Genomic DNA, 15,309 nt, shown 5'->3' on the forward strand with positions numbered 1-15,309 from the left:
ATGCCGCACCCATAAACCAATAGGAGCTGCCGGAAGAACAGATTTTTGAACAGGGAGACTGATCCGACGGATTACTGCTTCCCAATGCAAGCGCCATTAGTGTTCATGTTTGTAAACTACATGCCATTGGTGTTCAAATTTTGCGGCTTCTCTGGGGTTGTGAATAATTTCATTTCTGGCCCAGGGATGCCCATGGCTCTGGGAATGGTGCCGGGTGGGATTCATTAGGTGCAAGTGTAAGTGTAACCCACAAATGGAGCCCTAAATGCAACAGCTCCTCAGGGCAGGCATTCAGCCCCCAGCCCCCTCACATTGTTACACCGGGTACTTTACTCCTTATTCATCAAAGTGAAAATGTCCATTATTTGCTGTAATGTGCACATATAAATGAGAATGTACAGGCACAAGTACCTTTGTGAATAGCGCTCAAACGCAACTTTGCATTTGTGTTAGAAAATAAGCCCTGTTGCCTGGGCGAATCAATCAATTGGCATAAACTCATCAGTTTATGTATTGGAGTGAGATCCTTTCTGTGTAGGCCATAGGCCAGGTGGGGTCGGCCTGACTGATTGGCCCCTAAGCCCACACACCACTACCTATAAATGCAACACACTGCAGAGCCGGCCAGGAGTGCCCGTGTGGGCTGCCAGTATCAGCTTGTGTATGGGCTTGTGTATGGGCTGCCAGTATGGGCTTGTGTATGGGCTGCCAGTATGGGCTTTTGTATGGGCTGCCAGTATGGGCTTGTGTATGGGCTTGTGTATGGGCTGCCAGTATGGGCTTGTATATGGGCTGCCAGTATGGGCTTTTGTATGGGCTGCCAGTATGGGCTTGTGTATGGGCTTTTGTATGGGCTTGTGTATGGGCTTTTGTATGGGCTTGTGTATGGGCTTTTGTATGGGCTTGTGTATGGGCTTTTGTATGGGTTTGTGTATGGGCTGCCAGTATGGGCTTGTGTATGGGCTGCCAGTATGGGCTTGTGTATGGGCTGCCAGTATGGGCTTTTGTATGGGCTGCCAGTATGGGCTTGTGTATGGGCTGCCAGTATGGGCTGCCAGTATGGGCTTGTGTATGGGCTGCCAGTATGGGCTGCCAGTATAGGCTTGTGTATGGGCTGCCAGTATGGGCTTGTGTATGGGCTGCCAGTATGGGCTTGTGTATGGGCTGCCAGTTTGGGCTTGTGTATGGGCTGCCAGTATGGGCTTGTGTATGGGCTGCCAGTATGGGCTTGTGTATGGGCTGCCAGTATGGGCTTGTGTATGGGCTGCCAGTATGGGCTTGTGTATGGGCTGCCAGTATGGCTTGTGTATGGGCTGCCAGTATGGGCTTGTGTATGGGCTGCCAGTATGGGCTTGTGTATGGGCTGCCAGTATGGGCTTGTGTATGGGCTGCCAGTATGGGCTTGTGTATGGGCTGCCAGTATGGGCTTGTGTATGGGCTGCCAGTATGGCTTGTGTATGGGCTGCCAGTATGGGCTTGTGTATGGGCTGCCAGTATGGGCTTGTGTATGGGCTGCCAGTATGGGCTTGTGTATGGGCTGCCAGTATGGGCTTGTGTATGGGCTGCCAGTATGGGCTTGTGTATGGGCTGCCAGTATGGGCTTGTGTATGGGCTGCCAGTATGGGCTTGTGTATGGGCTGCCAGTATGGGCTTGTGTATGGGCTGCCAGTATGGGCTTGTGTATGGGCTTGTGTATGGGCTTGTGTATGGGCTGCCAGTATGGGCTTGTGTATGGGCTGCCAGTATGGGCTTGTGTATGGGCTGCCAGTATGGGCTTGTGTATGGGCTGCCAGTATGGGCTTGTGTATGGGCTGCCAGTATGGGCTTGTGTATGGGCTGCCAGTATGGGCTTGTGTATGGGCTGCCAGTATGGGCTTGTGTATGGGCTGCCAGTATGGGCTTGTGTATGGGCTGCCAGTATGGGCTTGTGTATGGGCTGCCAGTATGGGCTTGTGTATGGGCTGCCAGTATGGGCTTGTGTATGGGCTTGTGTATGGGCTTGTGTATGGGCTTGTGTATGGGCTGCCAGTATGGGCTTGTGTATGGGCTTGTGTATGGGCTGCCAGTGTGGGCTTGTGTATGGGCTGCCAGTATGGGCTTGTGTATGGCGGGTTTCCTATGGAACAGCAGCCTGAGCTTCTGCTACTGAACTGAACGTCTAGCGACCGAGCTCCTGCTAGCAGCGATAGGCCAGAGAGTGCTACACGTCATCCCTAAGACTTCAGGGATAGGCTGTCTCTCCTCATAGCCGCCTGCTGCTGCAGAACTACAACTACCATCATTCCCTGCCATGTCTCTCCCATAGGCTCTTTACATTATCTTGCAACAAAATTCAGGCATTTCAAGCAATGGTCACAGTAGCCTTTTATTCTGCTTGGCGCTCTCAGCTTCTCCTCACTGGATTACGCTTCCCTGCCCGGCACTGTGACATACAGCCGCTCAGTATGCCTGTATCCTCCGGCAGCAGCAGAGTTAACATCACAGGCGCCACAAGCCACGCCCCCTGGCTGGCCTTGGCACGGCCCACTTACTGTACCTCTGATGTCACTTGCTGACAAGCGACTCCAAACAGGAAATGGTGAGGGAACCGGAGACTGGGAACTGGCAGGGAATGTGAGTGTGAGAGCGGCAGGTGAGTGCGGTGTGTGGGCAGATTCTGGGGTTCAGCTCCCTGCTAGTACAGTGACTCAGTGGGACATTCGTGTGGGTTTATTAGAGGGGGGAGAGCTGGTCTGATTGGGAAATACACAGGGGGGGCAAGGGAAGCCTCTGTATTGCTTCATACAGTCTTGTTCTCTCATATCCGGACTGTTCTGCTTCTCTTACAGTATGTGTCTGTCCCAGGCTGAAAGGGCTCAGTAGGCTGACATGTTATATTGCTGCTAAGGAGGGAATAGTTATATGTTATTGTATATTGCTGCTAAGGAGGGAACAGTTATATGTTATTGTATATTGCTGCTAAAGAAGGCAATAGTTATATGTTATTGTATATTGCTGCTAAAGAAGGCAATAGTTATATGTTATTGTGTATTGCTGCTAAAGAAGGCAATAGTTATATGTTATTGTATATTGCTGCTAAGATAGGGAATAGTAATATGTTATTGTATATTGCTGCTAAGGAAGTCAATAGTTATATGTTATTGTATATTGCTGCTATTTGTATAGAGCTGTATGAAGAAGGCTCATTCCTATATTTGTCCCCACCTGCACCCCATTGTGGCTTTACTGCTCCTGGAAGGAATTGGCACAGGGGCTCCATCTGCAAGATTACAGTCTGAGCCTCCTCCAGATTAGTAAATGCCATGAACATCTGACATGGAACAGAATTAGCATTGAAACTTTAAGGCAGGTTACAGGAGCCTAAAATGGACTTTGACAGTCTCACAGGGAATCATGGGATTTGTGGTACTAGGACAGCTGGAGGGACTCATGTGCTATTAAGGATGTGCCTTTTAAGGTTGTGCTGGTAGCTTAAACCATTTCTGTCTTTAATGAATGAGCAATATTTTTAATATTTTTTAATATTTTTAACTTTCTAACATTGTAACACTGGCTCAATGGGATGCTCTTGTGTGTTTGGATGTTACAGGGGCCTCACTTTGTAAGCTCTGTTGGAGCAAATACTAATGTGAGTGATCGCTAATCTCTGTAAAACGCTGCATAAATAAGACTATATAACTAATATCATATTAAATGATATACTGTCAGGCTGTTTGATTACAGTTAAATCTGCCATTCCCTGTATGAAAGCTTGTAGAACAGTGCTGTCCAACTTCTGTTGTACCGAGGGCCAGAATTTTTCCGACCTACGTGGTGGAGGGCCGATAATGGAAGCCAGTTTTGACCACTCCCCTTTTTGAAACCGCACCCACTTGAAACCACACCCATGTTATCACATGACCATACCCATATTAATGGTTGTAGTACAGCAAAAACCTGCCATACTCTGCCTGCCCTACCCTGCCTGTGTGCCATACTCTTCCTACCCTACCCTGCCTTTGTGTGTGCCATACTCTGCCTTCCCTACCCTGCCTGTGTGTGCCATACTCTGCCTGCCCTACCCTGCCTGCGTGCCATACTTTCACTGTGTGTGCCATTCTTGGCTGGTTTGTGCCATACTTGGCTTGTGTGTGCCATACTCTGCCTGCCCTACCCTGCCTGTGTGTGCCATACTCTGCCTTCCCTACCCTGCCTGTGAGTGCCATACTCTGCCTTCCCTACCCTGCCTGCGTGTGCCATACTTTCACTGTGTGTGGCATTCTTGGCTGGTTTGTGCCAAACTTGGCCTGTGTGTGCCATACTCTGCCTGCCCTACTCTGTCTGTGTGTGCCATACTCAGCCTTCCCTACTCTGCCTGTGTGTGCCATACTGTATGGCACACACAGGCAGCCTACAGTGACACAATGCTGGCACTGCTCCTACAGTCTGCACAATAACTATATATTAAAAACCTTTTTAATTGCAGTACCACCTCAGTACATGTTCTTTTTGTAGTATGCAGGGATTATTTGTGGGTTTCTACTGCTCCTGAGGTGTGAACAGGGGAACAATGGGGGTGATTACAGCCTGAGCCTGAGGTGTGAACACTGCAGGGGGTGAACAATGCAGAGATTAAAAGGTGTGAACAACACAGGGGATTACATATTTAAACAATACAGCCTGATTACAGCCTGAATCTGAGGTGAGAACCATGCAGGGGGCCATTTAATCTCAGTACTGATACCATTTAAAGCTTACACAAGAGTAAGCCATCAAAGCAGCCAGACAGGTGGGGGGCCACACAGAGGGGGGTCGCGGGCCGCATGCGGCCCGCGGGCCGCCAATTGGACAGCACTGTTGTAGAACATGGCTTACTATTTACTATGCGCAGGGAACTACTTGTTGAATCAGAACTTTCTGTTACATTACAATGAAGGACACATGTGTATATATTTACCGGAACCTATATATCTGAATAACTGACGGTCTGAAAACCCTATGGTGGAGCAAAACAGGGTAAATTAGGGCATTTTGACTCTGAACTTTAAACCATCAGAAAAAGTGGTGGGCAAAAAAAGCACAACTTTGCCTGTGGTATAGGGTTAATTAATTGCTTAGGGGGCTCCTACAATTAAAAAGCCATAAAGAACTGTTGCTCCCAGGTATGGGGCTATGAAGAGCAGCACCTGTATATTCAGTTTCCCAAGGTTTGGAGACGATAATGACATTATTTGTATCTTTGATGTTTCACATTCTGCTCTAATGTAACAAAACCATAAATAGAGGCCCAGTAGCCTAATGTAAATATTTTTTTTTTTTTCGTTGAAGTTTGGTACAGAGAAGCCCAAGTTGAACTAACCCAGTGGTGCAATAGAAATTTAAACCACAGATACGCAGCAGCCTCCTCCTAATGTCTGTTTTTTTTTTTTTCTTTGTTCCCATTCTGAGCACTAGCACTGTTTGCAGAACGCAGCATAGTTTTTTGGCACTGTATAAACAAGCATTGTATATGTATATATTTCTGTTTTCAGTATATCTGCAAGCAGTGCAGAGGTGAGTCTGACTGTGCACCCTACTGGTAGGAAAGCTTCAGTGCAGAACATATAGTCTGTTTAAGGCAGATTATAGTCTCTGGTAGTAGTAAGTCTAAAGCTGGCCATACACGTGGCGATCTCACGATGTTTCGTACGACCGTCGGTCGCACGAAACATCGTCAGATCCGCCACACACCATTCAGGGCTGAATCGGCAGGTAAGGAGGTAGAAACAATAGGATTTCTACCTCCTTCTGCCGATTCAGCTCTGAAGGGAGAATTTTGGTCAGGCGCCTTCTATGGCGCCCGATCAAAATTTTCTAACTTGGCCGATCGGCGAGCCGACCGATTTCAGCAGCTTCCTGCGATATCGTTCGGCTCGCTGACATGCCATACACGCATGTCAGTGCGTGTATGGCCACCTTTAGGCAGCTTGGAGAGCTAACTGTAAAACACGCTCAGATGTTGTGTATTGTAAACTGGATGAATGGAACCCTGAGTAGAGCTAAGGCAGATCATAGAGCTTAACTTGCTACTGCAATGTGAGCGGAATACATGTGTGCTCTGTGCCTATAATTTCTCATTTGGGCACCTGAGACCAGGATTTTTTTTACAGGGATATACTAGCTGTTCTAGTTTTGCATTCTTTACTAGTTAGAGAATGTGAACACAATTCATTTTTAATTATTATATTTGCAACTAATTTTCCTGTATTTACGAACTGCTTACATCACTTCACCTGTCAAAATAAGGACAATATACTTCTCTTTATTTAACCTGTTAAGTAGGCACTTAGCCACGGGGTCATTTCATCAGATAATCCTGCCATCTTGGTATCTCAAGCATTATCTGTCCACAGCTTCCTGCCATTCTGATCTTTGCAGAGATCACCTAAAGCAGTGCTGTCCAACCCATTACATGTAATGTAATTCAAATTATGATGTCAAATCATGAGGTTTATGGACCCTCTGGACTGGGGGGCTATAAAAATTCTTTTGAGGGCCACATCTGGCATACGAGCATCTGTTTGGATAGCCCTGACCTAAAGCAAGGGAATAATGGATAAGTGGCCCCATACATGCGTTGTGGGGCTGATTGCTCTCAGTACTATGGGTTGGTATGTACTAAGAGTGTTATGCATTGACCTATACAGCACGATAACCAAAGCCAAGGATTTTCATAAGCAAATATGTTTGTTAATGTAAGGCACCGATCGCCAAACATAAGTGCTACCTACCCTGGAGCTGGTTTGGGGCCTTGGTTGAGATCTGGGAGTTCATTTCTTGTTTGCTAAGTTGGATATTCCTGCAATGTAATCAGGGTGACTTAAGAAGATGTTTCTAATATAGGGGAGAGGGGGATGATCCTGGGAGTTCTAGTTCTATCTGTGTAGGGAAAGAGAGTAAATACTACTGCCTTTCAGTGCTAATTCTGCATCTGATTACACAGCAGATGCCTTAGAGCTTTGTTGTGTGTCCGGTTGCTAAATAAACAGTGTACAGAGCAATGGCACGTGTCCTTATTTGAATAAATACCTCTACAAACACCGGCAGTCATCACTGATCACTTAACAGTACTTGCGTATAGCATATCTAAGCCAGCCATTTTAAATAACTCGCAGATGTTGATATTTATATAGTGAATAAGTGCCCTCTCACATAGGTCCATAGCTAAACTCCAACTATGGTCCAGCTATGGACCTATGCCAGTGTGGCAGCATTCCCTATATTTTTTCAGAATGGTTTTCCTGAAGAACAGTTACAGAGAATAATGTGCGTTTTATTAGCAATTAGTGCCGTAGGGGGGAGGATCTTTTAGATTATCAGGATTTCCGTGCCATTGTCCTGGGTTATCTATGTATACAAAGACTTGAAGCTTATGGCAGATGGGGAGGTTTGTCGTCTGTGGTTAAATTTGCACTGCCACAGGCAACAGATCACCCCAAAATTCTTTGCCAATGGCAATTTATTTTCTGAAGTTGCCCAAAGTTTCGTCACCCTTGTCGTCTGCAGTAGCGCAGATTTAACAACTGTCTGCAAATCTCCCCATCTGCCATAAATTTTAATTTATGTTTCTGTGAATCAATATAGCAGAGTTAATCTAATAAATAGATCTATCTTGACTGCAGGAGATCCTACATTTTTTCAAGTCATAACCCAGAGTGCAGAAAAAGACAGGCAGATACTGCTTTAAGTACTGCTTTACATTGCAGTTGCATTGACAGATAATTTTAAGACCGTTGAATATGTTTAATTAATGAATAATAGAATTGTACTTAGGATTATATTTTATTTTTGGGTTTACATCCCTTGTGTATCTGATAACATGGTATTGTAATGCTGGCCATGCAGTCAGACACCGGGAAATAAAGTGACTTGCCTAGTTCTACAGGGAAAGAACAGAGGTATTGTCTGCGCAAGGTTTCCCCGAGCCTGTCTGACTCAGAGACCCATACCTAAGACATAAAAAAAGCTCAATTTATTATTATTTATAATATTTTTTTTTATTAAATTACACATTTAACTAATCTAATACACAGTTTGATAATTTCCCTAGGAACCAACTGTAGATTATATCCTTATAAATGGTACTTAGTGATGTCATCAGTTCTATCAAAGCTTAGTGATGTAATTACTGTCACTAAAACTTGTATATTATAATAAAGTACTCCCTATTGTAAAATATAGGGATATCATTTCAGGTCATGGAACCCAGAGGTGACTTCTAATATCCTAATATTTTACAACAGGGGGTATTTTATTCACTATATATACATAACAATAAGGTTTTTGGTTTCTCCACTAGGTGGCACAGTTTTATGAAGGGTTTGTATCCCTTTAAGGTTTGTTGTCTAGCTTCTTAGCTTCCCTTTCAAGTGTACATTCAAAAATTGGTATCACTACCTATAGGGTAGAAACTTTAGTGATTGAAAAACTCTGCCCAACAATGCATCAAAAATATTTTTTAATTTGTATCCTGTCCTTCTGGGGAAGTTTTGCAGGTTTAGGTTCTTTGTACTCCTGTGTGATCTGCAATTTAAAATGAACATGTTTCAACTTTAAATACCTGGGTATCACAATCGCCACGAAAAGTGCCACCTATATAGATCTAAACCCCATCCCAATCACTGAAAATATGACAATCAAGCTTAAATCATGGGGGAACCTCCTCTTAAGAGTTTGGGGCAGTAGCGATTTGCTAAAGATGGTCTTTCTACCCAACTTTCTCTATGTTCTACATAAATCCCCATCTACATTCCTAAGTCTACTTTTACATATACTGAACATATCCAATCCCCGTTTGTCTGGGGAAAGAAATCTCAAAGTTTTACAAAGCCTAAACTAAAGGTCCCCATCACTGAAGGGGGACTGGGGTTCCTATACCTATACTACTACTTTTTGGCCTCCCAACTTTACTAAATAGGCTGGTGGTTTAACCCAGACCCCAGCAACCCCAAACTTCAATTACAAGCCACTCTAGACAGCTCGGTAGAAACTCTGAAATAGAACCATATAGAAGAATCTCAGATATACAGGATAGGCACCCTGTCCTTACTACACCATGTATGGGTTGGAATGTGGCATTACAAATCAGCCATCTTCAAACCCCTTTGCTTACAGCTGACCTCCCCTTGTGGGGCAATTCCCACATGCCCCACTTGCAGTGACTCCTCTCTTGTACATGAGATGGCCCAGGGCTGGGATTAAGACACTAGGGAATGCAACAGTGAATGGCCAGCTGCTCACTAGAGAACAAATGGCACAGGCAAATCCAGATGTGGTAAATCCTACACAAACTGTCAGGCAGACATCCCGACCCTATCCACCCAGGATTGGAACAAATGTACTTCAAGAGCCTATCAATTTCTTATTGCTTCTAGGGAAAGGCTCATTCAGTGTAAGACAGCCATCACCTCACACCAATAAGGCTTGGCAGAATTGGCGATCCCAACAAAGTAGATTGCCTCAAATGCGGCAGGCATGAGCCCAACAACCCTCACATGATGGGGGATTTCCCTGAGGTCCAAAGGTTCTGGTATAGAGTAATGATCCATGTGCAGGATGAAAATACCTTTCCCAAAATAATGTCACCCAATTTCTGCCTACTGGGTATTGTAGAGATTTGTGGTGATCCCTACAATTTTTACTAGGAAGGCTCTCCTCATGAAATGGCTAAATCCAAATCCAGCCTCCTTACAACTCTGCCTTGATTTAATCAGCAAAATTCTTCCCCTAATACAGCTGACATACCTGGCCAGAGGCTGTCCTGATAAATATGACAAAATCTGTGAGTAGTGAACAGAGGGCAACTCTTGACAGGCCGTAAAAGTGGCACTTGACTGTTATGGGTTCAAATGCACATATGTTCCTAACTTACTATGATGAATTGGTCTGTACTCACAACTGTTTCATAAATGCTGTAACAGTTATCTGTACGTACACTGTGTACCTGCTGCTCTCCTTTCCCTCACCCCTCTCTCTTTTGTCCCCCCTCCACCCTAAATTTTGAAATAAGCACTTAAAAATATGAACATGTTTGAAGCTACTAAATTTATTTCAAGCAATTTTAGCACCTGTTATTTATTGCTCATGCTACATAACACAATAACAGTTCAATGTTCCCCAGAATGCAGCCAGCGGAGAGAGATGCATCTTCTCTGGGAGGATCCAGCTGGTCTGAGGGTAGCCCAACTATGACAGAGTCGCACTCGGAGTCTCCGCAAAGCACCACCAAGGTGCAGGCATTTGACCTCTTCAACCTGGTAGTCTCGTATAAGAGAATAGAAATATATTTGGAGCCTATTAAAGATTCATGGGAAGGAATCAAATATCTGCTGAGGTAAGGCACTGTTACTGTCATTTTTATATGTACAAGACGATTATTTTATTCATATTGGCTCTATAGTAGACTTTGTAGACTTGCCCTTAGGCCAAAACAAGTATTTCTTAGTTTTAGTTAATTTTTAGTGGCATTGGTTTTAAGTATCATTTTTACTAGACTAGCTGCAGCTGAAGTCTGGTTTGTCATGGCTGAACCACAAAGAATGATCCGCTCATCTTGTGAGGTCCCCAAACAAGCAGACCTTTCCACAATATTCCCACCTTGAGGTGGGGGACATTGGACTGATTTGGGTAGTTTTCTACAGGGAGAGCTAATGCCATCTTTTCCCCAGGTATCCAGGTATTCCCTGAATGTAAATTGCCGGTGGAATGGTATACGCATCGCCTTCGAGCAAGGAAACTTCGGGCAACTTCAGAAAACCGAAGTGACGTGTATGCCATCCCACCGGCGATTTACTTTCTTGCCGGTGGGATGGCATTGCGGGGAGATTAGTCATCCGCAGCAACGAAGAGTTGTCACGGGATGACTAATTTCCTTGTTCTTATTTTCTTTTCCTAATTTCCTTGTCCTTTAGGCCACTGCCCTAAAGGACAAGGAAAGCCTCTGTCACAATTGGTAAGGTAACCTCCAATTGCTTATCTCTTATCTTATCTAATGGCATACAGCGAGATTAGTCGCCTGCAATAAATCTTCACTATTGTGGGGGGACTAATCTCCCCGACATGCCATGCCACTGGTGACTAATCTCCCCACAATGCCATCCCACCGACAAGAATGTAAATCGCCGGTGGAACGGCATACGCGTCGCTACAATTTGCCGAAGTCGCCCAAAGTTTCCAAACTTCGGGCGTCTTCGGCAAATCATAGCGATGCGAATGCCATCCCACCGGCGATTTACACTCTTGCCGATGGGATGGCATTGCGGGGAGATTAGTCACCAGGCGACTAATCCCCCCGTGTACCGCTGCCCTAAATCATACATGTGCCTCAAAGCTAAAAAAAATCTTAACAGCAGATTTTAAAAATAGAAAACACTGAATATAGGGCTCTCTCAAGCTATATATTTGCTTAAGACAAACAGCATATTTACAGACACTTAGTTGGAGAGCAGGATATATAAATGGGCCTGTGATTATTTCAGGGAATAGTTTAGTCCTAGTGTCACATGCTGCTGCCTATCATGCGGCCTGGAGCAGCCCCAAGAGAAACAAAGGTTTTTCCTGCTGCATATGCATAAGCCGGTTCATTTTGCTGTCAGGGAACATAGTGGTTTCAGTAAAGGCTGACGCATTCCAGTGCTGGCACTTTTCAGGCAATAAAATTCACCCTATGTATCATTGGTCAGAAACAGCTGAAAGATCACAGGATGGTCAGCATTACTTAATAGTAAACCCTGTCAGGTCTGGGGTTTACTATGTGCTTTTCCACATAGTATATATTAGCTGGACTGGAGGTAAGAAAGTTAAACAATAGGTACTGCTTTAAATTATGTCCTTCCATGGCTGGAATTAATAGTGGGTCCTTTTCTAATATATATATATCATAACACCGAGGCTTGAGAATAATTGGCCTTTGGTAGCTGTGTTTTGTATGTTGAAAACAGTAGGACTGCACAGAGTTTTAGTTAAAGCACACAGTCCTATTGGTGTGTATAAAAACCAATTATTTTAGCACAGGAGCGGTTTCAGAAGGATATATATTTTTTTTTTTCCTTACCCGAGACAATTTTTTCCCGCCCGACAATTTTTTTTTTCTGTGGCGAACACTGTTTACAAATAACTTTAAAACCATTTAACAATTGTAATGAATGCAGAGTTGCACATAATTACAATTAAATTAATTATTCAAAACAACAGCATTTAATTCGACACCCCCTTTAAGCTACGGGCATGTAAGGTAAGGGTGTTTAAATAGTTTTGAGGTGTATTTATTTAAGCTTAAATAGAGTGAGCCACATATATAAGAGAAGATGGCAGTTTAGTGAGTCCTGAGTGGGAACAAGGTGGTATTATGATCACTCAGTGGGCTTATATAAACCCATCCAACTTCAGTCCTCATCCCTTACCCACTGCCGTTCACAGCTGCTAAGATTCTCCAGTCTTAATATAAGCCTGATCATATATTAATCAGTACTGGCATCATTTGGGAAACCGTAAACAGGCTTCAAGTCAAGACTGGAGGTCTAGAGGTCTTCTGACTAATCTTTGAATGCAATGATCTGCAATGGTAGAAAAATTATCGGGACGATAATTCTGAGCCTACACTGGCCCGAAATTTGTACAAAACTAAGCTTTAGTCTAGGAAGGGCTATTTTCTTTCAGGCCTAACTCAGATTAAGGTGAAAACTGGGTACAAATGTTGGAATTCAAGAATGACTTATTGCAATTTAAATCTGCTTGTTTGGGTCAGTGATGTCAGCAACCAGAAAGCATTATAAGTGCCTCAACACAGGATGCTCAGCAAACGGTTAAATATTGTAAGCAATTACATCAGAATTTAAACATTTTAGCATTGGTTATCATTTACTATATACTTCTAAAGCTGAACATATACTAGTTTAATTGCATCACTAAATAGCTTGTTGGACCAGAAATCAATGCCATTTTAAACATAAGAACATGTTCCGACTCAGACTTTTGCAGTTCGCCATTGAACATGCTGAAATATCCCATGTATGAGCTATTTGTTTTAACCATTTTCAACATTCTTTTCTTTCCACAGGTGGCAGATGCCCCTTTGCTCATTTTTTACCTGTATTACACTAAATCTCTTGCTGCTAACCCTAAATGAAGGTAAACTGGATGCTCTGCTTTTTTTTCTTGTTCTGTGTCAGAATCCTGTTCAGCTGGTTTGTCCAACTGGTTGTAAAAAGGATTTTGTTTAAAAAATAAGCTATAAGAAATAACATGTTTATGTGTATACACTGTATTTATATTGCGCTATTTGTATATAAGGCATTGTATGCATATTGTGCTTGGAAATATACAGTTTTTGAATATTCAACACACAGTATGTTGATATAAGACAGCTGTTTGCTTTCTTACTTCCATTAATTGGCAAAATCATCATCCATGCGCAATGGAGTGTAGCAAAGTTAACAAACCTTTTCCCCATTGGACAGCATGCAGACAACTCCATTTACTACGACCAGCACTAAGAGGCAGCAGGATCCCAGGAAAGTAGTGTTGGCTTGAAACTTCTTTCCTCCAGTACAGCCATCCTAGCACAGTCCTACAGTTAAGCAGCTGTGACTTAAAAGTTTAAATTTATTCTGAATTCTGGTTCCCTGTCCTAATTTCCCCTGATAGCCCAGTAGGGATTATATTTGGGTTTATCACTTATTTGTTTTCCTTGATACCCTTGTTATGAATTTAAAGCAGCCTTGTCCAACTGTTAAGCAGATCTTTTACCCCAAATATCTGTTTAAGGGTAACTTTCCCACAAAGCAAGCGTACACATTGAATGACCAAGAGCAACAGAGTCTTCCCTGCAACAATTACAGGCTGTTGGGAATTTTCAGACACTGACAGGGGATCTACAGTATGCTTCTGCAGGCAGATATTCTTTTGAGTATTGACTTGTTAGATATTCTTTTCAAGGCACCGCTATTGCTGCTTGTAAGTTACTACTTGCTCTTCCCTCAGACAATAGTCAATTGCATGCACAAGGATGAAGGAGCATGGGGTGATTTTGAGTGTTTTCCAGCTCAGCAGCTGGGTGACAAAACACTTGGAATCACCCTGCATTTTTTTCCTATAAGAATCGACTTCACCTTTCCTGAATGGAAGGAGGGTCCAACCGGGTTAGCTGGAAAATGCTTGGAATCATCCCATATGTCTTTACCCTTAATGATGTTTATTTGAGTCTGCCCACACATTGTTTCCTCTACAGTTTTTCAGCAAACCAGTACTGTGCACTGTGATTGCAGGGGGTATCAAAATACATTGAGATCAGTGTTTTCAATACATGAGACATCAAACAATGGATATTTTCAATAAATACTGTTAAATGTGTAATGGAGTTCATGTACACTTAAAAAATGCAAAGCCCTGTGGGGATGATCCTAAGGATACATAACCCATGGGTGCTCCAAAGCAGAGCAGCATTTTGGAGCAATCAAGCACCAGTTGCAAGAAAATATAATCATTTTTTAACTTGTTTTTTCTCCTGCATACGATGGGTACACTGACATTGATATTATTGAGCCCTATTTTTCCCTATCCATGTGTACTCACAAATGCCTGTCCCTATGTAACTTCAGATATGTTTTTATAATAATGCTGCATTTGTTTTATTAGTTTTTTATACCTAATGTAACTGCTGTCAGCCTTTAAGCTACCGCTGTGCTGTGAGCAGAATGCTTGAAAGCAAAAATAGATGTAATGGAATATGTTGCTTCCTTTTTTAAAAAAAAAAAAAAAAAAAAAAAAAAATCATTTTCCTTTGTTTATTTCCCTTACTGGGTTGTGCAAAGGAAAAAGAGAGCACACACCTGCTGCTTTATTGGATTTTATTAGTGATAGCTTAGTTGTACAGTGCAACAGGCAAGGCTATATTCTTACCTTGTCATCTCACTAATAAACACGTACAATAGGCTTGTGCATCACTTGCCTTGCCAGCTGGGGGATAGCTAAACAAAGCAAGAGATGTCACAGCTGTCAGGTTAGTGCTAACATATGGCCAATATCTTTTTGTTCAGAGGAGACGTGCCGGTGCCAGCTGTATACAGGTAGATCCCTCTGACAATAAGTACACATGTGGATGAACAAAAGAAGTGTACAGCAGAAACACCTGCTTAATGAAAATGTGATGAATTGACAATGCAGAGAAGGAGTGGCCTAGTACCCATACTCCATTTATGAAAAAGGCCCCCGGCTGCAGAGGGCTGGTAGTACAGGTGGGGGATTTATTATCTTTATTGTAAGGACTTGGGTAAATCCCCTTATTTGGAAAAC

General features: G+C 43.2%; 1 protein-coding gene across 8 annotated transcripts in view; it reads left to right on the forward strand.

Annotated features, from left to right (window-relative positions):
- Positions 1 to 2,526: 2,526 nt before the first annotated feature.
- The window catches only part of zfyve27 (zinc finger FYVE domain containing 27), a 73,640-nt gene continuing 60,857 nt past the window's right edge, over positions 2,527 to 15,309 (forward strand). For 2 of the 8 annotated variants that reach the window (XM_018095250.2, XM_018095253.2), the window contains exons 1-3: positions 2,549 to 2,613; positions 10,139 to 10,351; positions 13,076 to 13,146. In XM_018095250.2, coding sequence (XP_017950739.1) covers positions 2,576 to 2,613; positions 10,139 to 10,351; positions 13,076 to 13,146 — 322 coding nt within the window. In that variant the 5' untranslated portion in view covers positions 2,549 to 2,575. 8 annotated transcript variants of the gene reach the window in all.

This window comes from Xenopus tropicalis, chromosome 7 (assembly GCF_000004195.4).
Source record: "Xenopus tropicalis strain Nigerian chromosome 7, UCB_Xtro_10.0, whole genome shotgun sequence".
NCBI classification, from domain to species: Eukaryota; Metazoa; Chordata; class Amphibia; order Anura; family Pipidae; genus Xenopus; species Xenopus tropicalis.